Source organism: Ailuropoda melanoleuca, chromosome 13, assembly GCF_002007445.2.
Source record: "Ailuropoda melanoleuca isolate Jingjing chromosome 13, ASM200744v2, whole genome shotgun sequence".
NCBI lineage: Eukaryota > Metazoa > Chordata > Mammalia > Carnivora > Ursidae > Ailuropoda > Ailuropoda melanoleuca.
Window position 1 is genome coordinate 59,643,449 of NC_048230.1, and position 22,301 is coordinate 59,665,749.

Sequence of the window (22,301 nt, forward strand, 5' to 3'; positions counted from 1 at the left end):
AGCCCCAGCATCCCGGACTCATCTTACCTCCCGCCCTTGACCTCACCCTTATCCTCCTGGCAAGACCCCTTCCTCTCTGGTCCCGCCCTTTTCTGCCCCCAAACAGAGATAGTCCTGCCTCCTCCCATTGCTTTTGGACCCACCCCTTAATCATAGGGCCCTCCCTTTCCCTGGTTTCACCTTCTTCCCTCTGGTCCCGCCGCCTACCCAAAATGACCCCGCCCCTTTAGTGCCCTCCCGTTCAGCCCTCTTTTGACTCTAGCCCCTCCATCACAAGAGCCGCCCCTTTGCCTATAGCCCCACCCTCTTGCCTGTGCCCCGCCCACATCGAATCTGGCCCCTCCCTTCACCATTTCCCATCCAGCCTCCTTCCCTTCCGCTAGGTCCCGGCTCTTCTCCCTTCTCTAGCCCTCGGCTGAGACCACCCCACCTCCAGCCCTGGCCCTGCCCCTTCCAAGAGAAGACCCGCCCACCATGGCCCCTCCTCCCCTCTCGCCCCGCCCCACTCCGGCAGGCCCCGCCCCCTGCGGCCTCTACCTTTGGCGTCTTCCCCTGAGAGGTGGCGGAGACCGGCTGCCGAATACGGGTGGGACTCTAAGTCAGAGGTCCCGGCGGGCGCCGCGGGGGGCAGTGAGGTGACAGTGAACCTGCGGCTCATAGTGTGGAAAGGGGCCGGGTGGCGGCGGTACGGGCCCAGATCGCACAAGTGGCTGCAGCCCGGCTCCAGCAGACAGAAAGAGCGGATTCCCCCCCCCCGTCCGCCGCCCCCCACCGGGCGCGGCGCCGCGCAGGGTCCTAGTGCCCGCTGTGCTGTGCCTCAGAACGTGGCCATTTCGCTCCAAGTCCCTGGGCTCTCAATTCTAGGAAGCGTCTGAGGATCCTACCTGCAGCTGAGAACCGCCTCTACACGGGGGCCCCAGTGTGTGGCTCCTGGAGCCCGGGCCCATTTCTGCTGGGGTCTCCTAAACACCTGCGTTTTATTCACGCATTCATTCATTCATTCAACGCATCTTGATAGCGCTCCTGTGTTTCATGCAACGGTACTAGGCCCTGGGGATACAGCACTGACTGAGATCGACCGGCTTCCTGCCCTGGTGTGGCTTAAATTCTAATGAGGAGTGAGCGGAGAAAGATTGTAAGTGAGCAAACGCATAGACAAGGTAATTTGAGATTCTGGTATATGTTAAGGAGGAAAAATAGCGTCCAGGAATAACAACTAGGGGGAAAGACTACTTTAGAGGGTGGTCTAAGAAGATCCCTCAGAAGATGCCATATCTGAGCTGAAACCTCCCTGATGAAAAGGAGCCAGCTACTAGAAGATCTGGGGGAAAATCTCTCCTGCAGAGAACATAGCAAGAGGCAAGGCCCTAGGCTGAAAAGGGGTCTGGACTGTGCAAGGAGCAGCAAGAAGGCCAGTGTGTCTGGAACAGAGTGAACGGAGGTGAGAGTGTAGGAGATGAGGGAGGGGGAAAGGGCACATCATGTGGCCTCTTGAAGGCTTCAGAGAGGACCCATTGGAAGGTTTTGAGCAGAGGAATGATGTGATCTGACTTATATGTTGCAGGGTCACTCTGGCTGTTGCGCGAAGACTCCACTAAAGGAGAGCAGGAGTGGAAACTGGGAGTCTAGGTAGGAGGCCCCTGCAGAGCCCCATGCTCTGCATGAGGTGGTAAAAGCCAGATAGAGCGGCGCGGTCATCCAATTCAAGGTATGTTTTGGAAGCAGAACATACAGGCACTGTTGCTGAACTGAATGTTTTGTGGGACGGAACACGCATGTACACGTCTTCCCAGCAATTCCACTCTGAGGTATGTGCCCTGCCAAAGTACTTGTATGAATAAATAAGATTTAATACATTTGAATATACGGTATCCTACTTCTGCTTATGCAGTTTCTCAATGCTTTTCTAATTGCATCATTAATTGCTGTACTAGGTATACTAGGTATGTAGCCCAAAGAAAGGGCTGCCCATGTTCACCAAAAGACATTTACGAGAATGTTTATAGCAGCATTATTAATAATAGCCTCAAATTGGGAACTACCCAAATGCCCATTAACCATAAAATGGGTAAATAAAAAAATATATGGATGGATAAATAGTGGGACATTCATACAGTGGAAAACTATAGTGTGAATGCACAATCTGTAATTCACAAACAATATCGATGAGTATCACAAATATAACCTTGAGCAGAACCAGCCAGATGCAAGAGTAGGCACTGTAAAATACTATTTAAAGTAAAAACTAGTCAAAATCTATCTAAGCTGTTGGAAGTAATGGTGGTAACTCTTGGGGTGGAGGGTAGTGATTGCAAGGGAGCAGGAGAGGGGCTTTTGGGGTGCTATAATGTTTTGCTTCTTGACCTGGTTGTGGGTTACACAGTCGTGTTCAGTATGTGGAAATTTATTGACATGTACACTTATGGCATGTGGATTTGTCTGTATATTTATTCTATTAGAGCAATAGTTCTCAACTGGGGTTAGTGTTGCCCAACAGGGAACACCTGGCAATGTTCAGAGACATTTTTGATTGTCACAACTGGAGGGCGGTGTTACTGACATCAAAGTGGGGAGATGCCACTTGTGCCATCTAGGCTAGCGCCAAGTCGGCCTGGCCATGAGCCACGGGTTCCCCATTACCCCCTGCGCTCCACCCCCACACCGGGACCCAATGTAGGGAGAGGAAGACTGACCCCGAGTGGGTCTGCCATCGTCCATGACCCTACTACCCCCTGGAGGAAGATACCAAACATTCCTACAGCATTCCCCACCACTAAAAAAATTATCTGGCCTGGAATGTCAATAGTGCCCAAGTTGAGAAACTGTACTAGAATAAGGAGTTTAACTGATACCTAGATTTTAGGGCTGATCAGGTTCTACGACTGATTGAGAGCCGATGATGTCATCTTTATCGAGGTGGTGATGACTGACAGAGAAGCACGTTCAGAAGGTGGATCCCAAGAGTTCCACTGGACCTGTTAGGTTGAGAAGCCTATCAGGTACCTAAGGATCATGTGAGTTGGCCCTTGAACATGCAAGTCTGGAGCTCAGCGGAGAGGTTAAGGCTGGGCATATAAACTTTGGAGTCCTCGATAGAGAGATACAAAGCAGCAAGGCTGGGGGAGATCACAGGGAATGAGTGTACACGGATAAGTCCGAGGATTGAGCGCAAGGCCCTGCTATCATCTAGAGGTTAGAAAAAGAAAGATCCAGGGGCGCCTGGGTAGCGCAGTCGTTAAGCGTTCTGCCTTCGGCTCAGGGCGTGATCCCAGCATTCCGGGATCGAGTCCCACATCGGGCTCCTCCGCTGGGAGCCTGCTTCTTCCTCTCCCACTCCCCTGCTTGTGTTCCCTCTCTCTCTGGCTGTCTCTCTCTCTGTCAAATAAATAATAAATAAAATCTTTAATAAAAAAAAAAAAAGAAAGGAAGATCCAGACAGTGAGGTGGGGAGGACCAGGAAGGGTGACCCAGAAACTGAGTGAAGAACGGCATTATCAACTGTGTCAACCAAACTGAGAGTCATGTAGGATGAGCCCGGAGGACCCGTCGCATCTGACTACAGGAAGTTCATAGGTGGCTTGGAAGAGAATGATTTTGGCGGTGTGGTGGGTTGGGGGTCGGGCTGGAAGTGCTTGCAGAGAGAATGGAAATTGAAGAAGTGGGGACTATACTTTGGGGAAGTTTAACTGTGGTTGGGGGTGAGAGGTAGAGAGATGGAACAGTATCTAGAGAGAGACAGAGGTTCAGAGGGGCTTTAAACAAGCCCTATTAGGAATGGAGGCATGCCCCTGGGAATGGGTCATTCCTCAGCAAGAAATGGATGAGGTGGGTTTGGATCCACCCAAAGGGAGTTCGGGAAGAAGTTCTAAGAGTACCTCAAACGCCCACTTGGGCCAGAGTCCAGAAGGCAATCATATCCACTCGTCTGCTCCACTCACCTGCTCCAACCCTCCGATCACCTGCTCCAGGTCCCTCTGCTGTCCTGTGGGGTCATGTCCATGCTCCTCAGCCTGGCATTCAGACCTTGTCTCATCTAGTCCAGACCACCATTCCCCTCAACCATTCCAGAATCCTCTGTGCTCCTCTGCCATCTTCCTCCTAAAACCACACACTAGAGTTGGGAGCCTTTTGTTGCTCCCTCAAACAACCCCTCTGCTTTTTCTCTTCTCCCAGCACTCGCCCCAAGAGCCCACAGTCAAATCCCACTGCCACCAGTCACCAGCTATGGGACTTCCGCTGAGTTGTGTAATTCTGTGTGCCTCAGTTATCTCATCTGTAAAATGGGAGGTGGGGGTGGCGATAATACCATAAGGTAAGGGCAGTATCTGTCTCCCAGGTTGTTTTCAGGATTAGTGGTGTTAACACGCATAAAGCCCATGGCCCAGAGTCAGTGTTGGACTAAGGGTAGCTACTATCACCATGTATATAATCCATATTCCATTTATCCGCCATCTGACCTCTGCACACTTAAGATGTTGCCATTTGGCACTCTACAAGCCATACTGCAATCAATGTCCCTCTGTCTGCTGTTTTGTGCAAACGTGTGTGAGAGGTGGCGTAGGCACATTTTTCGGTTTAATGGTCTACGGTAAATTACCCTCTACAAAGACCGTTCTACTTGCACAGGAAGAAACTCTTGCTCATCTTTCCAGATTCAGTTCAAGTTCAGATGTCATCTTGGCTAAGAAATGTTCCCTGACTTCAACCATGACATACGGAATCACATATACACACCATTAGTCTAGAATAAAGGGCCACACGCTGCACACTCTCCAAGTGTAATCCCACCCCCACCAAAGAATCATTCTGGTAACTGAGCAGGACTCTTTGGGGACTGAGCCTGGAGTCTGCATTTTAAGCAAGTTCTGAGGGCACTCTTATGTGCCTCACGCTGGAGGACCCCGAGAGGTCCTTGAAGACAGAAACAATCCAATTCATCTCTCCTTCCCCAGCGCCCTGCACAAGGCCTGGCTTCACGCAGAAGCTCAATAAATGTTTGATGAATGAATAATAGGTTGGCCATCTCCCCAGCTGTAAAATAGAAGTAATCACATTATATCTGCCTAATAGGAAGAATGAATGTTAATATTTATGAAGTGCTTAGGACACCACCTGGCACATAGTAAGCACTCTCGGTTACGTACATGCGTGAATGGGTACGTACATACATAAAGAAATCTGCTCCTCAAGGTTTAAGAATTCAAGTTTATTAAAAACATTCCAGCAAAAAAGGAAGGTGGAAAGAGAGGGGCCCAGCCCACCTAGACTCTTCCTTGTCCTCCAGAACAAACCCACCAGTTTGTATCCGGCAAACTGGCTCCTTCCTCATTGGGATGGTCCCCCTAGGATCCACTCTGCGGTGCCGAAGCAGGATGGGAAGCCCTAATCCTCCGGGCACCGTAGGAAGTCATAGGTCACGTAACCCACTTCGTCCACCTGGTTCACATCATTCCGAGAATTCACACGCCAGTAGAAACGGTCCTGGCAGAAGTGGGCTTTCCCTGCAGTGGGAGGGGGGGGAAGCAAGTACAAGACAGGTGATTCCAGCCCTCCCACAGACACAGACAGAAACAGGAGCAAGATCTTTACCATTGTCCTTCTTGCCCGTTCTAGATCTTTCTGAGCTTTTCACAGGACACATCCATCTCCCCCCACAGAGATGTCAGAGGGCAGAAAACCTCCATGTCTGAAGCCCTGGCACCGAGCCTGGGCACACAGTAGGTGCTCAGAACAATTCATTCAACATTCATTTCATCGAATACGTATAGTGCTCAGCACCATTAGAGGCACTGAGGGATACACCAGAGACAAAAGTGCAGGCACCCTCTCAGTTCTGGTGCCCGTGGGGTAAGAGAGACGATTAACAAGCAAACATGTAAATAAATGAGACCGTGACAACCGTAGATAGCTACGAAGGAAATAAAAGCAAATAGGCGAGTAACTCATGAGGACCACAGAAGACTTCTTTGAAAAGGTAGCCTAAGCGCTGAGAGCTGAAGGGTAAAAGGGAGGCAGCCCTCAGACAGCCTGGGGGAGATGCTTCCAGGCAGAGGGAACAACTGGCATGGAGGCCGGAAGCTAGGAGTGACCTTGATGTGTTCAAAGAGCAGCCAGNGGGGGGGGGGGGGGGGGGGGGGGGCGGGTGGTTCGGGTGGTGCGGAGCGGCGGGAACCACAGGAGTGCTGGGAGGGTATGAGGGGCTGATCAGATCCCGGAGGTTTCCTTTCTTTTTCTTTTTCTTTTTCTTTTTCTTTTTTTTTTTTTTTAAGATTTTATTTTTGGGGGATGCCTGGGTGGCTCAGTCAGTTGAGCGTCTGATTTCAGCTCGGGTCATGATCCCAGGATCCTGGGATTGTATCCCGCATGGGGTCCCTTGCTCAGGCAGAGGTAAAGGCAGGCTCTTCGCTGAGCAAGGAGCCACACTCGGGACACAGCCCCAGGACCCCAGGATCATGACTCGAGCCGAAGGCAGACGCTTAACCGACTGAGCCACCCAGGTGTCCCACTAGTTTCTTTGACCTTGGAATGGTTCTGGAGTTGCCCCCAAGCCCACGGCCCCCCACTCCTAACCACTCCCTACTAGTGGAGAATATCTTAATGATATTGAACAAACCAGTATGGCTTGAACCAGAGTATTTGCAAAGGAGATGGTGAAAAGCAAATCTTTTGGTAGTACAGTCAACAGAACTTGTCAATTGATAGCATGTGAGTGGTGAGGAAGAGAAAGTAAGTATAACTCCAGCTATCATCTCCATTTTACAGGTGGGGAAACTGAGGCTCCGTGAGCAGCAGTGACTTGCCCTAAGACAGTTAGGGATTGTCTTTTTTTTTTATCACTGTATCTCCTGTGTCAGCACAGTGCCTGGCATATTACAGACACTTGATAAATATTATCTAATAAAGGAATGAGACTCCATGCAAACCATGTGTCCCGTACTGCGTACTGCGGGGGAAAGAGCCTCCAGCTGGGGACGCAGGAAATCTGGGTTCTAGTTCTGGTTGTTCCCTTGTGTCCCTTTATGATCTGGGAAAGGTCCCTGCCTCTATAGGGAACTTCACCTGTGCTGGGGCATTTGCCTCAATCTGGAGGGATTTTTTTTTTTTCCCTCGCTCAGAATTTGACCGGATCATCTGAGGCTGACTAGCGTGGGAAGCATGGCGGGGTGGGACCGCTCCTGACCCGCGTCTGCAGCGCTCACCTTGGTACTGGAAGATGTTGTGCGAGTTCAGGGGCACCCCGGGGAACACCCGCCCCACCGAGCCGAGGCTGTTGGGATCGACGGTCTGCGTCTTCACGTCGAACCTGCAGGAAGTGGTGAAGAGACAGGTGCTGAGCCGGCGGGCTGGCGGACGGCGCCCGGGGTCCCCCTGCCGGCGGTGGCCGTGACTCTCACCTCCAGAAGCGTTGCCAGCTAAACAGTAGCACCTTAGCCCCGCCTTGCGGGAGGGCCCCTGTGATTTGGGCCACCTCCGGGCCCAGGCCAAGCTTGTCCAGACGCCTTGGGCCCAGCACCGACGCGCCTGCGTACACCCACACCTGGCGCCCTGCAGGGGAGAAGAGCCACATCGGTCTGGGGGCAGGGATGGACACACATTGTCTTTGAATGTAAAGCGGAAGAGCCCAGCGAGGCCTTTCTGCGCCCGACGTGCCCGCAGCCTCGGTGTCCACGGAGGACGAGCGCTCCGTAGGATCGCGCAAGGGGACGGTGAAGAACTGCTAAACCGCACCCGCCAGAAGGGGGCGCCTTTTCCTGATCCGCGGAAAATCTTTCACGGATTATACTCGGTCTCTTGGTCCTCCTAGATTGGCGAGGATGTGAAGGGCGGGGGCGGGAGAGGAAACAGGAGGAAACGAACCAGAGAAGAAGAAAATCTTCCTGGTGAGCGGGTCCTCAAAGGCGGAGTCCAGCTTGTGGGGCAGTGCAGGCCACGAGTCAGTGATAAGGAAGGGGCCCTGCACCCGGCGCGCCTTGCCGTCAGAGAATCGCCAGTACTTCCTGGGAATGAGAAAAGGGACGGGCGGGGCACTGAACTTGGAACCGAAGGCCAGTGGGCGGAGAGGGTCAGGCAGGTCCCTCCTCCAAGTCCGCTCCCCCAAGTCCCCTCCCCCAGCCACACATCCCTGCCCCCTTACCCATCCTTGAAGAAATGCAGACGGTTCCCGATCTCCGCGATGGCATCGAAGAAGTTCACTTTGCATATATCCTCTGCTGGGTTGAAAGTCACTGTAGGGGGCTCAGAAGGGCCAGCAGTGGGGGGACCCGTGGGGCCAGCTGCAGGGGGGCCTGTGGGGCCAGTAGTGGGGCGCTCTGAGGGGCGGGTAGTGGGAGGCCCGGTAGGGCAGCCGGTTGGTTGAGCGGTGGGCTGAACTGTTGGAGGCTGTGGTTCAGGGTCAGGGCGAGGACCTAAAAGAGACAGATGAGATCCCCTCTATTCCCGCACACATCTGAGCTGGTGGAATATATGCCCCCCAAACCCCATCAATGAGGCCCCTGACACTCCCTCGCCTCACTTTTGGACCTGCCTTCCCCCACTCACTGACAGGCTGATTTTCCCCCAAACATTCACCTCTCATTCCAGTTATGTCTGTCCAATCCCTGGGCTGTGTCAGGCCCTGCCCGGGCCCTAAGAACACAAATCATGCAGGAGCTTTCCCACCCCCCGCCCCAGGCTAGTGGGAAAGAAGTGTGTTTTGAGCACACAAACTGAGTGCCAAACTTAGTGCTAAGAGCTTTATACACTCACATTAGCTCATTTGACTTAAAAAAACCCCGCCAAGTAGATTCGTTAATATCTCCATTTTTGAGAGAATAATACTAATGATCGTAAATGATAACAATAAAATATTAAACGCTTACATGGTGTCTACTATATGTCAGATGTCATTCTAACTCTCTTAAACCTCCTAACAGCCCTGTGAGGCAGGTACCACTATTAGCCCTATTTCACAGGTGAGAAAATTGAGGGGTGAAGTAACATCCATGGGCACCTGGCCAGGAAGTGGCTGGACTGGCTTTTGAACCCACGCCTGTCTCAGTCTAGAGTCTGCACTCTTTATTCCCACCTCCAAACACTGACCAGACAGCAGTTGGACCCACTGACCCCAGGCTTTCCCGCAGATAATTTTTTTTAAATTTTATTTATTTATTTGACAGACAGAGAGAGAGCCAGCGAGAGAGGGAACACAAGCAGGGGGAGTGGGAGAGGAAGAAGCAGGCTCCCAGCGGAGCAGAGAGCCCGATGTGGGGCTCAATCCCAGGACTCCAGGATCACGCCCTGAGCCGAAGGCAGATGCTTAAGGACTGAGTAACCCAGACACCCCCCGCCCGCAGATAAATGTTGAGGTCCCCACTCCACCCCTCCCCTGCCATTTCCCCATTCTCGGTAGGGCGGTAACGCCCAGCCCTTCCCTCCACCCCTTCCCTCCATCCCTGCCCCAAAACTCACCATACAGCGACTGGATGCCCTTCACATCGTCCTCATGCAGGGGGGGCCCCTCAGTGAAGCTGTACATGGGGTACATGAGCGCTTCGGGCACCGATGAGTGATCTAAACCCAGCGCGTGGCCAAACTCATGGGCAGCCACAAGGAACAGGCTGTATCCTGGAGGAAAGAAGAACCTGAGATGTGAGTCCTGGGCCAACCTCCCAGCCCTGGCCATCCCTCCCCCAACACTGCTGCCCCCAACCCTGGATCCCTGCTCACCTTGGTCCGGGCAGAAGCCCCACTTCTTGTCTCTGTCAAAGTTCGAGGTGGTGGCACACCAGAGGTGCCCATCTCCGCGGCCCTCCCTGGTGCAGGTCGAGTACTCCTTGCCCAGGAAGATGAAGGGGAAGACACACGGCTCCCCCGCGGAGTTGCCCCCGGTCACCGTGGAGTCGACTGGAGAGACAAAGGGCCTTGGGTGAGCCAGGTGGGTGGGCCCAAGAAGGGACCAGGCGTGGGCCAAACAGGGAACTAGATAATCCTGATGTCCTATTTTAAAAGCCTAGGGGAGGCTGGGGACCCCACTGAGACTGGGCTAGGGTCGTGGGCGGGGCCTAGGGACCGGAGACTAAGTGAGAGGCAACAGGCTGGGCTAAAAGGCCAAGACACAGGGATGCGGGGGCAGCACGTGGACCTCAGGGAGAGGGGCTGTGATCGTGGACAGAGACTCGGGAGTCCTGAGGCCCAAGGAAGCGTGGAAAGACGAACCGATGGGTGGAGGAGCCAAGTTTCGGGGACCAATGCGGATCTGGTAGGCGGGGCAGAGGTACCTCGGGTGGGGCAGAAGCCATAGAGTCTGTCCTGGTCATAGTTGGCTGTGGTGGCGCACCAGCGGTAGCCGTCTGAGCGACCTTCGGTGGTGCAGCTGGAGTAAGATTTGCCCTCGAAGGTGAAGGGAAACACGCAGGGCTTGCCGTCCCCATTGCCGTCCTGGGTGTAGAGTCCTGGGGAGGCCCACACGATGACCGGAAGACGCCATGAGTTTACTGACCCACACACCATCTGTGTACCCCCCTCCCCATTTCACAGATGAGCAACTGGGCCCAGAGAACAAGAGTGTAGTTTGCAGGCCGCACAGCCTAGTGGCAGAGCCAGCATTAAAACCTAGGGTTTTCTAGCCCCTCGTGGATGGTGGGCAGCGCTCACCCCCACCTCGGCCCCGCACTCACTCTCGCTGGGGCAGAAGCCGAACCGGCGGTCGGTGTCATAGTCGGCCGTGGTGCTGCACCAGGCCATGTCGTCGGAGCGGCCGTCCGTGGTGCAGGCGGAGTAGGAGCGGCCCTCGAAGGTGAAGGGGAAGTGACAGGGGGCGCCATCTGAGTTTCCGAAGTAGGTCGGAACCACTGCAGGAGGAGGGGGACAGGGTCAGGGCGCCTGGCGATGAGTGTGACAAGAGAAAGGGAATGGAGGGGGCCGGGGAGGCTCAGGATCTCACCGACGCCCTTGCCCAGAGACCACAACTCTTCATCGTCGAAGTGAGCGTCTCCCTGAATGCCCTGGCCCGGAGGAAAGGCGTGTGCCAGGAGCCCGTCCTTCCCATCGAAGGGATATCCATCTCCGTGCTCTGAAGAAGCAGGTGGAGAAGAAGGGAGTTAGCCGAGTGCACTTGTGCAGGTGACGCGCTGCCCAAGGGCGCTGCCCCGAGTGTGGGCTGAGATCCCGCCTATGAGCAGCTGTCCTAGCCTTGTGTCCCCGCGCTGTGCCGCGTCGGGCAGGAGGGGGCGCATAAGGGCCAGCGGCGGCCAGAGCTACGGGGGACAAGCGAGACCAAGGTCCAGTGCCCGCTCTGTTCTCTCCGTGGTCCTCACTCCGCTGTCCCCGTCCAGGGTTTTCCCTTTCCCTCGTTCTTACCCCTAACACCAAACTGAATGACGATGTCGGCTTCAGGGCCGTACACGCGAGTGAAGGTGAGCGGCGTCACCGCGCTCCAGAGCGCAAAGGCGCGGGCAAAGGCGTCGTCGATCACGTTGCGCGGCAAGTCATCCGAGTAGTTTTGGATCCTGTAGGGAAAAGGCGGGAGGATAGAGGTTAGAAGTGAGGCCGGAGCCGGGGCAGTAGCGGCACCCGGGGTCGCAGCGGCCTCAGCAAGTACAATGCTCCCTGCGTTCCACGCTTTCATCTACAAAGCACTTTCAGAGGCATTTTTCTCCTGGGACGCTCACAGTGGCCCGAGCAGGAAGACTCACGATTGCGTGCGAGACCCATTTCCCTGAAGAAGAAACAGGGGCTCAGAGGTGGAACCACTTGCCCCAGGCTGCACATTTAAACCCAGGGATCGGTCTAAGGACGGACGAGATCTCCGCCGGCGCGGGGCCTGGCCCTCCCGCCCCACCCCTCCGCCTCCGCGGGGCCCGGCCGCGCACCAGTAAGTGATGTCCCGGTGGTGCCACTTGAGGTCGCCCTCAAATGTCTGGAATCTGCCCAGGTCCGGGACGCCACAGCGCGGGGCCCGCATGGCGTCCAGGGTGGTTTTGTCCAGCTCTCCAGTCTCAGGCAGAGCCAGGCGCCTCTGGAGAAGCCGCAGTGTCCGACTCAGAGACTGCTTGTCCTCGTTCATCTCGGCCACTTTCGTGTAGCCATAGCGAAACAGATATTCCTGAAGATGGAGGGCCAGAGATATTTCAGAGCCGGGACTCTTTCTCTGCCCTACCCTGCCTGGATTCCTTCTGTCCAGGCACTCAGGGACTAGCGACTACCCAGGACTTGGTACCCTGGATACCAGTGCTAATGCCCACCCAGTAACTCCCTTCCCTGTAGACGCCCTCGGCTCCTTCCCACCCCTGATGCCCGTGGCCCGTGCCTATCTTGCCTACTCCAGAACCGACCGATGCATCACCAACCCCGTCATTATTATTATTTTTAAAGATTTTATTTATTTATTTGATAGAGAGAGACAGCCAGCGAGAGGGAATACAAGCACGGAGAGTGAGAGAGGAAGAGGCAGGCTCCCAGCAGAGGAGCCCGATGAGGGGCTCGATCCCAGAACACCGGGATCATGCCCTAAGCCGAAGGCAGACGCTTAACGACTGCGCTACCCAGGCGCCCCCACCCCCATCATTATGATGCCATTCCTGGCCATCACTGTCCCGAGCCTCTGCAGGACCTCCAGGGCCTGATCGTGGACACTGCTATTCTCCAGACATGCCCTAAACCCCCAACTTGCCCCAAGGTCTCTCCTTTGAGGCCCCTGCGACTCCTGGCCAGCCTTCCCCAACTCCAGACTGGGGCATTCGCCTACCTCTGCCAGCTGCTTGTCAGTGAGATTAGCTCTCAGGTCTCCTGGGAAGACCACAAGGGTGGGCTTGTGTGGTCTGGGAGCCGCAGAGCAGCAGCCCAGCACCAGGAGCACCAGGACCAGGGGCTGCCTGGGGCTCATGGTGAGGGTGATGGTGTCTAGCTACAGCTGTCCTCATGGGGGCTTTAAGAAGGCCCTATTAACTGAATCAGTAACCCCGCCCCTCCCTGGCAGGCGGGGGCTGACTCAGGGGATGGGGTGTGCTGGGGCGGGGGGGGGGGGCAGCCCCAGCATGAGAAGGCAAGGAAAGGGCTTACACCACCTCCACCTCTCCCCAGCTCCCCACAGTTCCCAATGCCGAGTCAGGCAGGACCCCAGACCCACAGGAAACCACAGGCCCATAGGGGAAGGGTTGGGTTTTGCAAACTGCAGAGCTTGCGGGAACTGAATGAAAGCAAGGGAGGGAGCCGAAGCTGGAGGACTCCCCGAGCTCACCACCTGAACACCCTGAGTGGTCAGCCCAAGGGAAGGGGATGGAAGATTCCCCAAGGCCTCTTTCTGAACTCAGCGATCTCTCTTCCTGATCGCTTCCTCTCTTCAGATAGCATCCATGGGCCCCTTCCCACCCTGCTAGACTGTTCTCTTTTCTCCTCCCTGGAAGCCTTTCTTGGCAGCTTCCTCTTCCTGCCCCACCTCAGGGCAGGAGTGGGCTCTGCTAGGCAGGAATTGGGGAATTCCACTGAGACAACCCCTGTCTTCCACAGGCTGTCTTTCAGGATAGTCAAGGGGGAAGTTTATGGCACCTGGAAGCCAGCAGACAGGCTTCACTCTCTTTCTTCAGGGCTTCAGGCAAATGTCCTACCACTCAGAATCTGCTTCCTCAGCTGTGAAAAAGGGCCTTTTGTCCCTAAATTGATGTGAGAATAAAATGAGATCAAACACAGAAAATCAGAAAACGCTTACCACAGCGTACGTTGCAAGTAATCAGTGATGGCCGTGGTCGCTTTTAATTACCTGGGATTCCAACTTGGAATCACGAGGCTGGGGTCTTGGGCTCTAACCTGCTGTGTGACCTACAACAAATGCCTTCCTATCTTTCAGGGTTTGGGACTCTTCAACTGCAAAATGGGGGAGAGGGGGTGATCTAGGGGGGGCCTGTTCAGTCCTCCAGCCCCTTCCCCACTTGAAGTTTTCACCAGTATGCCTCCCTCCCTCTCCTCTTCCCCGCCAGCCCCTGTGGGGAAGGGTCTGTGTTTGCCTTTCCTGAGGCATCACTTGGGGAGGGCAACATAACCACCCAAAAAGCTGGATTTAAAAGGCTCACTGTGGGGCGCCTGGGTGGCCCAGTCATTAAGCGTCTGCCTTTGGCTCAGGGCGTGATCCCGGTGTTCTGGGATCCGAGCCCCACATCAGGCTCCTCCGCTGGAAGCCTGCTTCTTCCTCTCCCACTCCCTCTCTTGCTGGCTGTCTCTCTCTGTCAAATGAAGAAATAAAATCTTTAAAATAATAATAATAATAATAATAAATTAAAGGCTCACTGTGTGCCNCCTGCTTCTTCCTCTCCCACTCCCCCTGCTTGTGTTCCCTCTCTTGCTGGCTGTCTCTCTCTGTCAAATGAAGAAATAAAATCTTTAAAATAATAATAATAATAAATTAAAGGCTCACTGTGTGCCAGGCATTTTCTTTTTCTTTTCTTTTTTTAAGATTTTATTTATCTGAGAGAGATAGAGAGAGAGAGAGCATGCGCGCTCGCATGAGCAGGGGAGGAGCAGAGGGAGAGGGACAAGCAGACTCCTCGCTGGGTGAGGGAACTCATCACAGGCTCAGTCTAAGGATTTGTGCTGAAGTCAGACGCTTAACCCACTGAGCCCCCAGGTGCCCTGAGCAGTATCATTTTAGAGATGGAGATACAGAGACCTTCCAGTCCCGGGGGCCTTCCTCTGCAGGCAGACTCAAGCTTTAGGAGAATCCATGAACCACCCCCGACTTGCCATCAATGGTACAAAATATGTCGTTATCTATGTACGCCGTCATGTTTCTCAAATGTAACACTATTTGACGTTTGGGGCCAGAGTAATTCTTTGTTTTGAGGGTCTGTCCTGTGCAGACGTTTAGAAGCACCCCCAGCCTCTACCCACTAGGTGCCAGGAGCACCTCCCCCTGCCAGTTGTGACAACCAGAAATGTTACCAAACATTGCCAAACGTCCTCTGGGTGGGTGGGAGGGGCAAAACCCCTGCCAGTTGAGACCCACTGATGTTTGTTGATTTTTTTATATATAAAGGGTCCAAAATGTTAATCATATACTCAAACCGTTGATGATGATCTTCAAATAGTCAAGTATTTGTTGCATCTTTATGGCCAGACGTTGTGCTAGGAATCTGGGAATACAGTAGTCACCAAGATAGCCTTTGTCATTGTGCTAATGGAACTGAGCCGGTAGGGGAGAAATTGAATGAATAAGTAATTACCAGAGGGACAGACTGCACAAGAGGGCAGTGTACTAATCTACTCCAGTGGCCCCCATCATGCAGATGAGGAAACTGAGGCCCAGAGTAGAGAATTTACCTCTCTCTGGTCACAAAGCCAGCCAGGGACAGCATGGGTGGGACAGTGAGGAGCGGTAGCTTTGCGCCTGCACTGTGGAGCCAAGGGACTGAAGTTCCGATCTCAGTTCTGACACTCCCCTGCTGTGCGATCTGGGCATAACCTGTCCGTGCCTCAGTTTTCCCATCTGTAAAATGGGGTAATAATAGTGCTTACTTACCTCATGGGGTTGTAAGGGTCAAATTAATGGATATAAAGTGCCTGGCATAGGGTAGTAGGTGCTTGCTGCTATTTTAATTACGACAGCCTCCAGGCCAGCTGGCTGTTTTTACCAGCTGGGGGGGCAGGAAGAGAGCACCCAGCCAAGAAACCCTGGCTTGATTCCTGGAGCCAATCCAAACAAGAACCCTCCTTTCCTCACCGCCTCCTAACTTCCTCCTTTACCCCCCCACCAACCCCCGCATCAAGAGGAACTTGGGAGAGCGACCTTTCAACAGGGCAATGGCAGGAAGTGGTTCTGGTTACCACATCCCCTTCCCCACTTCCCTCAGCCCCTCCTTCCAACACCCAGGTTTAGCCAAGGCGATGGGAGAGGAGGCAGATGGCAGGGTATTCCTCCGGGTGGGTAGCCCTTGACCCTGACCCCGGGTCATAGCTTGCCCTCTAAATCCCTCTCCCAGGTGGAGGTCCCATAAGATGGGGAGGGGGCTGGTCCTGGAGCCCTGAGTCACCAGCCGGATGACACAGCCCTGCAGGCTGCTGTTAGTAACACCAGGCCCCCAGACCGGGGTCAGCCTCACGAGGTGAGGAACCTCTCCCCCTTTGTAGGATGGGGAATTCCAAGCCTGTTCCTCCTGAGCCTACCAGAGATGGGAGGGGCAGCCAGGCCTGAGATGCCCTGCCAGGCCTGAGATGCCCTGGCAGGAAATGGGAAAGACACTTGTGTCTGTGATGAAGCAGAAAGGTGTGTACAGGGCAAGACACTGCCCCAGGGAAGAGCATCACCCAAGTCCCCACCCCCACCTGCAAACACACCTACCGTCCCTAGCCCCGGGGGTGACAGCAATCACTAGTGGACTGCTATAGATAGGCCTTAGTAATAATGTCTTGCCTCCCACTTATCTCTGTTGAGCTCCTTCAAAAGAAAGCCAGGTGGTAGAGGCTTTGGAATCAGACCTCCTGGGTTCAAATTCCAGCTCCTACTCCATCTGGCGGTGTGACCTTAAGCAAGTCACTTTGCCTTTCTGTGCCTCCATAGCCTCATCTGTAAAATGGGGGAGAACAGTCCTCACTCAAAAGGTCATGGTGAGGATTAAATGATATTATACATTGCAAGTTTTTAGCACACAGTAGGTACACATACCAAAAAAAAAATGTTAGCTGTCCTGATGCCATTACTCTAATGCTCTGTCTTTTATGGATTAGGATTCACCATCCTCTTTCACTGGTGAGGAATCTGTGAGGCCCAGGGAGTTGCCCAAGTCCACACAGCTAGCCAGGGGCAGGCCTGGGATTCCACCGAGACCTGACACCAGCGCCCTGTTCTTTATACCCCATCTGGCATGTGTGGCTAGCTACCCCGGTGGCCAACCATCCCGACAGTCCATGCACAATCCGCCACTTTATCCAGTGCTATCTCCTACCTTATCAGGTCTGATCCACACCCAATGGCAGAACTTCTTAACATTTTATTTGAAGCTCAGCTTTCAGGGGAAGCAGAGACTAAAGCCCATTTTCAAGGCAACAGACCCAAGGCCCAGAGAAGTGCTTCAAGTCGTTCACTGTCACACAGCGGGTGAGTGACCGCGCTCCTGCGCAAGCCTCTGACTCCAAATCCCGTGCTAAGATCAGGTCACTGGATCTGGCAAGAAGGAAGTCAGTGGGGGAAGCAGCCTGGGGGTGGGGTGGGGTGCCCAGAAATCCAGCTGGAGAGACCAACAGATGGAACAGGTGTGGAGTATTTGGCTGGGTTCTTTAGGGGAAAAAAAATTGGGGGGATAAAAAGGGGATAAAAAGATGAAGGTAACTGGACAGGACAGAGAAGAGTCTAAGGGAGTTTAGAGAGGTTGGTGTCTATAAGAGGGGATGGCGCTGTGGAGGGAGAGTTGTGCCAACCGAGGGGGAACGAGGATGAGCCTGGGACCGGCAGCTGTGACAGTGCATTGCCTAGGGGCTAGGCATGGGTTCCAGCAAAGCAGGTGCAGCCCCAAATACAAAAAGCAGGTACAGCCCCCAGATTTAAAAGATTGTTTGTTTGGTTGTGTTTTTAGACTAAGACTCTATTTTTTTTGGATTAGCTTTAGTGGGTTCACAGCAAAATTGAGAAGAAAGTACAGAGTTCCCCTCTACCCTCTGCCCCAACACATACACAACAGCACCCCCCCCAGAGTTGTGTATTTGCTATAATCTGTGAACCTGCCTTGACACATCATTATCGCCCAGAGTCCACAGGTGACATTAGGGGCTCCCTAGTGGTGGTGGAATTGTGTGGGTTGGGACAGACACGTAATGACATGCATCCATCATTATGCTATCATCCTGAGTAGTTTCACTGCCCTAAAAATCCTCTGTACTCCGCTTATTCATCCCTCCCTACCAGAAAGACTGTTTTTGATACTTGAAAAAAATCCTTAAAGTAGCCACCATGGGAAAAGTGGGCTCTTTGGTGGACTTCCTTATATAGTCATGTCAGGGTTTAGTGCTGTTTTACTTTTAATGACATATGGGGCACCATATTCTCAGGGATAGCAGGCCCTAAAGGTCTAAATCTGGTCCTGTTCACAATGGGGAGGGGGCTGGGGAAAGCCCTAATCCTTGGAAATCCCAGGTTAAACATTTAGTGGTCAAACATGAATCCTAGGTTAAACATTCAGTCGGTGCTGGCCTGAATCGAGAGCCTTGTGGCCTGAATCGAGAGCCTTGGGGACTGGAGTGGGAGGGAGAAGTCCACACTGCACTCAGGGCAACTGGCCACTTCTTTGTCTCCTTTCCCAAACCTGGGCTGAGCCCCTCCTCTTGGCCAGGCACACTGTCACACACATCTCCTAGGTAGGCCGTTCTCCAAGGGTGGTCCCACTTCCCCGCAGCCTCAGCATCACCCGGAATTTGTTAGAAATGCAGATCCTCGACTGCTCCAACCCCAGAATTACTGAATCAGCACCTCTGGGTGGGACCCAGCACTCTTTGTTTTAAAATGCATGCTCAAAGGTGCGCCTGGGTGGCTCAGTGGGTTAAGCCTCCAAGTTTTGATTTCTGCTCCGGTCATGAAAGATCTCAGGGTTGTGAGATCAGCCCCTCCTGGGGCTCCGTGCTTAACAGGGAGTCTGCTTGGGGAGTCTTTCCCTCTGCCCCCCCCACTCGGTCTCTCTCTTTCTAAAATAAATAAATAAAATCTTAAATAAATAAATAAATAGAATTAGGTCGGAATCTAGGTCTTTCTGACTGTAAACTTGATTCTCGCCACCCCAACGTTATAATGAGGCATGACATCAAATATTTAACAACCAGGACCCCAACCCATCAGACTGATTCCATCCAAGGAGCTTTAAGAAGCACCTCATGGGCTAGAGGGGGGAAGGGGGGCTGAAACTATTATTATCCCTTTCATTCCTGATTCTCTGGTCCTAGGAGTCTGGGGACAGGGGCTAGGGCTCTGGGGCATTTAGAAGGTTCAAAGTAGCCCCTGTTACCAATGGATAGGTAAGGAAAGATTTCAGTGTTTTAACAACTGGTGCTTACCAACTGAACACCAGCCCTGAGTATAGTTGGCTTCCCAGGGGAGTTCCGGAAACTTGCGCACCAGGTGGAGGGCCTGGAGCTAAACACAGCCCCAAAAGAGAGCACAGGTCTAACAGATGTCTTATGAGAATACCTGTTCGACAGCGCTTCTCAAATCTGGCTGTGCATTGGAGTCTTCTGGGATTTTCTTTGGAATAGCGATGCCTGGGTTTCGTCCCCCAGAGATTCTGACTTAATTTGGTCTGGGTTGCGGCCTGGGCATTGGGTTGTGTTTTTGTTTTTGTTTTTTAGTTTTGTTTTTTAAAGAGAACAATCCTACACAGGTTCCCTGAAGCCAGGGAGACATTCCAGATTAAGAAACCCTGGTATGCATCAGTATTTCCCAAGGCCGCGGGACTTTAAAAAAAAAAATACAGATTCTCAAGAGATTCGGATTCAGTAATCAGTGGGGCCCGGAACTGGGTGTTAGCAAGCTCCCCTGATTTAGAAATCAGTGACAGGGAGAGCCCCTGCAGGCCGGGGGTCGGGGGGGGGGCAATGAGAGAGGCTCAGAGAGTCTATCTCCTCTCTCCCAGCCCACCCCCCACGTAGCTGAAGCAACCAAGAACATTTTGCCAGGAAGTATCCAGAACCAATTTCCGCCGCTCTTCCTTCCCCTGTGCTGCAGAGACATTGCTTCAAAGAACACACTCTGCAACAGAGCCTAAGACACCCTCCCGGGAGAGCCGCTTCCTGGCTGCACCGCGCGAAAGCAGAGCCCCAGGCCGGCTCTGATTGCCTTTCTTTCCCATTAATCCTGGGACACCCTCATTTAGATGCGATCTGCATACATTTGCATATTCAGTTCCAGCGCCCCCTCCTCCTCCACCTCCCAACCCTGTGGCATGTTGCGGGGGGGGGGGTACATAAAACTAATGTATTCACGAATCCTGCTGCGATGTGTTTGAACCTCACGCAGCGCTGGGACTTTGATACACCTGAAGCTGGGCTGCCTGGCTGAAGGGAAGACAGTTCACAGGCTCAGCGTGGATGCAGCAGGAAGGCAGGCGGAAGAGGCCTCCCGAGGTCTAGAACCCGCGGTTCCAGCCCAGCTCCCGAGGAGAGGCAATGCGGGGCTTCTCCCCTGGGAAAAGATGGGAGCAGCAGTAGGTGGGGTGGGGGGAGGGGCTTCCTTCCCAGCTTCGTGGTAGATGAGATTCCTTCCCAGCTTCAGAAAGGGCCTGGCTTGGAGACCGCCGATAAGGTTATTCCAGCCCTGACCACGGGCTCCGGGAAGCAGCAGCCAGGCGCCAGCTGGTGCAGTGCAAGGAGCTGGGCGCTGGCGTCCCACAGGCCTGGATTTGAACTCTATGCCTTTGGGTAAATGACTTCCCCTCCCTGAACCACAGTTTCCTCGTCTTTATAATGGGACTAATAAGCTGACGGCACAGTGATGGGAGCCCCGGCTTTATTCGGTTACTCGGTAATGGAATATCTTTCCCAGTCCCCTTGGGAGGCTGGAAAGGAATCCGCTAACGGCGGCAAGCGGAAGGTGGTGCTGGGAGCCCAGCCGCCCCACCAGCCCTCGCGGGCTGTCCCCGCAGCGCGGTTCCGGCTATGCTCACAGCTGACCAGCCTCCTTTGCCTCTCCCTCATCCTAGTCTGGTCCTGAGCCTTCACCTCACTGCTGGGAGCCTCCGGAATCCTTTTGGATACCTTTCTTTTTGCTTAAGTTAGCCCCGACCAGTTTTGACTGCTTGCAGCCAGGGGCCCCGATTGACACAAGGACCATTCTGTTCCTTCCCCTCCGCCTCCTGAGGATCTGGCTTTGACTGCAAGTGGGTTTCCTAAAGCCTCCTGGACAGCCCCTCCTGCAGCTCCCAGGGGGACCACCTCTGCCTCCGGGTCCGGTCCAATCCGATGCTCTTCTCTCCAGCCCTGTTCCTCCCTCCACACTCCCCTGCCTGCTTCTGTTCTATTCATAGCACTCTCTTCTCTCTGGTCTTCCCAATTTCCCCACCATCTGTATAGAATCCTATAGTGTGTCCCCCCCATGTCATCCGAACAGTTGACCACCTGTATAATCCTCTTAAATCCATCCCCTCTGTATCTGTCTACTTGGGTTCCATAACGAAGTACCACAGACTGGGGGGCTTACACAACAGACATGTATTTTCTCACAACTCTGGAGGTTAGAAGTTCAAGATCAAGGTGTCGACAGGGTTGGGGACTCCAAAGGCCTCTCTCCTTGGCTTGTAGACAGCTGTCTTCTCCTTGTGTCCCCACACGGGCTCCTCTCTGTGCAGCTCTGTGTCCTAATTTCTTCTTCATACAAGACATCAGTCATACTGGATTAGGATCCACTCTAAAGACCTTGTTTGAATTTAATTACCTCTTTAAAGACCCTTCCTCCGAGTATAGCCACATCCTGAGGTCCTAGGAGTTAGGACTTCAACATATGAATGGGAGGGGGGTACAAAATCAGCCCCTAACACCCTCCAGCCTTGGCATTCTCACTGCTGCTGCTTGAGCTTAGCCCTATCTCTCCTCACCTGCTAAGTGCCCTAGCTCGGCCCCTCAAGCCCCCCAGCACCCACACTCCGGATGCCTCTCCTTGATCAGCTCTCCCTGAGCATGGCTCAGAACGCTTCCATGCTCCCTCGTGTCTCCAGATTAAAGCCTGAACTCCTTAGCCTGGCACCTAAGGCCCTTCGGAACCTGGCTGCCACCCCCTCTGCCAAGCATCATTGTGATCAGGGCCAGGAAAAATGGCCACGCCATCTCATGCCTTGCTGGTCTAATTCATGATTTAAAAAAAGGAAGCAACGAAGTGGAATTCCTGGACCTACAGCTTCAGCATCACCTGGGAGCTTGTTAGAAATGCAGAATCTTGGGCCAGACCCCAGACCTGCTGAATCAGAATCCGCATCGCTTGCACAGACCCCAGGCGATCCGCAAGCACTGAGGCTGGAAAGTTTACAGGCACCGATGGTATCCAGAGAGGGACCCACAGGAGTGAGACCTGGGGTCACCTTGTTGGGTCAGAAACTTGACTTTGTCCTGACGGAACCATCCAGTTCACAGGAGTCGGGAATGCATAGCAGATGATGATTCTGAACAAAGAAATGAACTCGACTTTCCAGGGCTATGAAGAATGCCCAGCTCACAAGTAGGGCCACATGAAAAGGTTGCTGGGATGGCCCCCTGATGGAAAAGGCAAGATGCTCCTCTCTCATTCCCATTCAGCAAACATTGATTGAGACCCTGCTGAGTGCCAGGCTGAGTGCTGGGCGGTGGGCAGGTGTATGGAATGAAAG

The 22,301-nt window shown here is 53.6% G+C and overlaps 2 protein-coding genes across 3 annotated transcripts in view; both read right to left on the reverse strand.

Moving 5' to 3' along the window:
* SLC12A5 (solute carrier family 12 member 5) overlaps positions 1-752 on the reverse strand; it is a 37,097-nt gene extending 36,345 nt beyond the window's left edge. For both annotated transcript variants that reach the window (XM_034641039.1, XM_034641037.1), the window contains exon 1: positions 538-752. In XM_034641039.1, coding sequence (XP_034496930.1) covers positions 538-658 — 121 coding nt within the window. In that variant the 5' untranslated portion in view covers positions 659-752. The remainder of the gene's footprint in view (positions 1-537) is intronic.
* Positions 753-5,185: 4,433 nt separating this feature from the next.
* MMP9 (matrix metallopeptidase 9) lies at positions 5,186-12,904 on the reverse strand. The gene is made up of 13 exons (XM_002928057.4): positions 12,725-12,904; positions 11,850-12,082; positions 11,338-11,486; positions 10,922-11,050; positions 10,656-10,829; positions 10,257-10,430; positions 9,706-9,882; positions 9,448-9,603; positions 8,135-8,405; positions 7,858-7,997; positions 7,395-7,545; positions 7,200-7,303; positions 5,186-5,501 (listed from the first exon to the last, which is right to left on the reverse strand). The coding sequence occupies exons 1-13, from the start codon at positions 12,860-12,862 to the stop codon at positions 5,383-5,385; spliced, it is 2,115 nt and encodes a 704-aa protein (XP_002928103.1). The 5' UTR covers positions 12,863-12,904; the 3' UTR covers positions 5,186-5,382.
* Between the last annotated feature and the right edge of the window lie 9,397 nt (positions 12,905-22,301).

Excerpts from the sequence above, each read along its gene's own strand:
- MMP9 (XM_002928057.4), bottom strand. The coding sequence starts at position 12,862 with ATGAGCCCCAGGCAGCCCCTGGTCCTGGTGCTCCTGGTGCTGGGCTGC. Across the intron at positions 7,998-8,134 it reads CTGCATTTCTTCAAGGATGG|GAAGTACTGGCGATTCTCTG; the intron begins GTAAGGGGGCAG and ends TCTCATTCCCAG. Across the intron at positions 5,502-7,199 it reads CAACATCTTCCAGTACCAAG|GGAAAGCCCACTTCTGCCAG; the intron begins GTGAGCGCTGCA and ends CTCCCACTGCAG.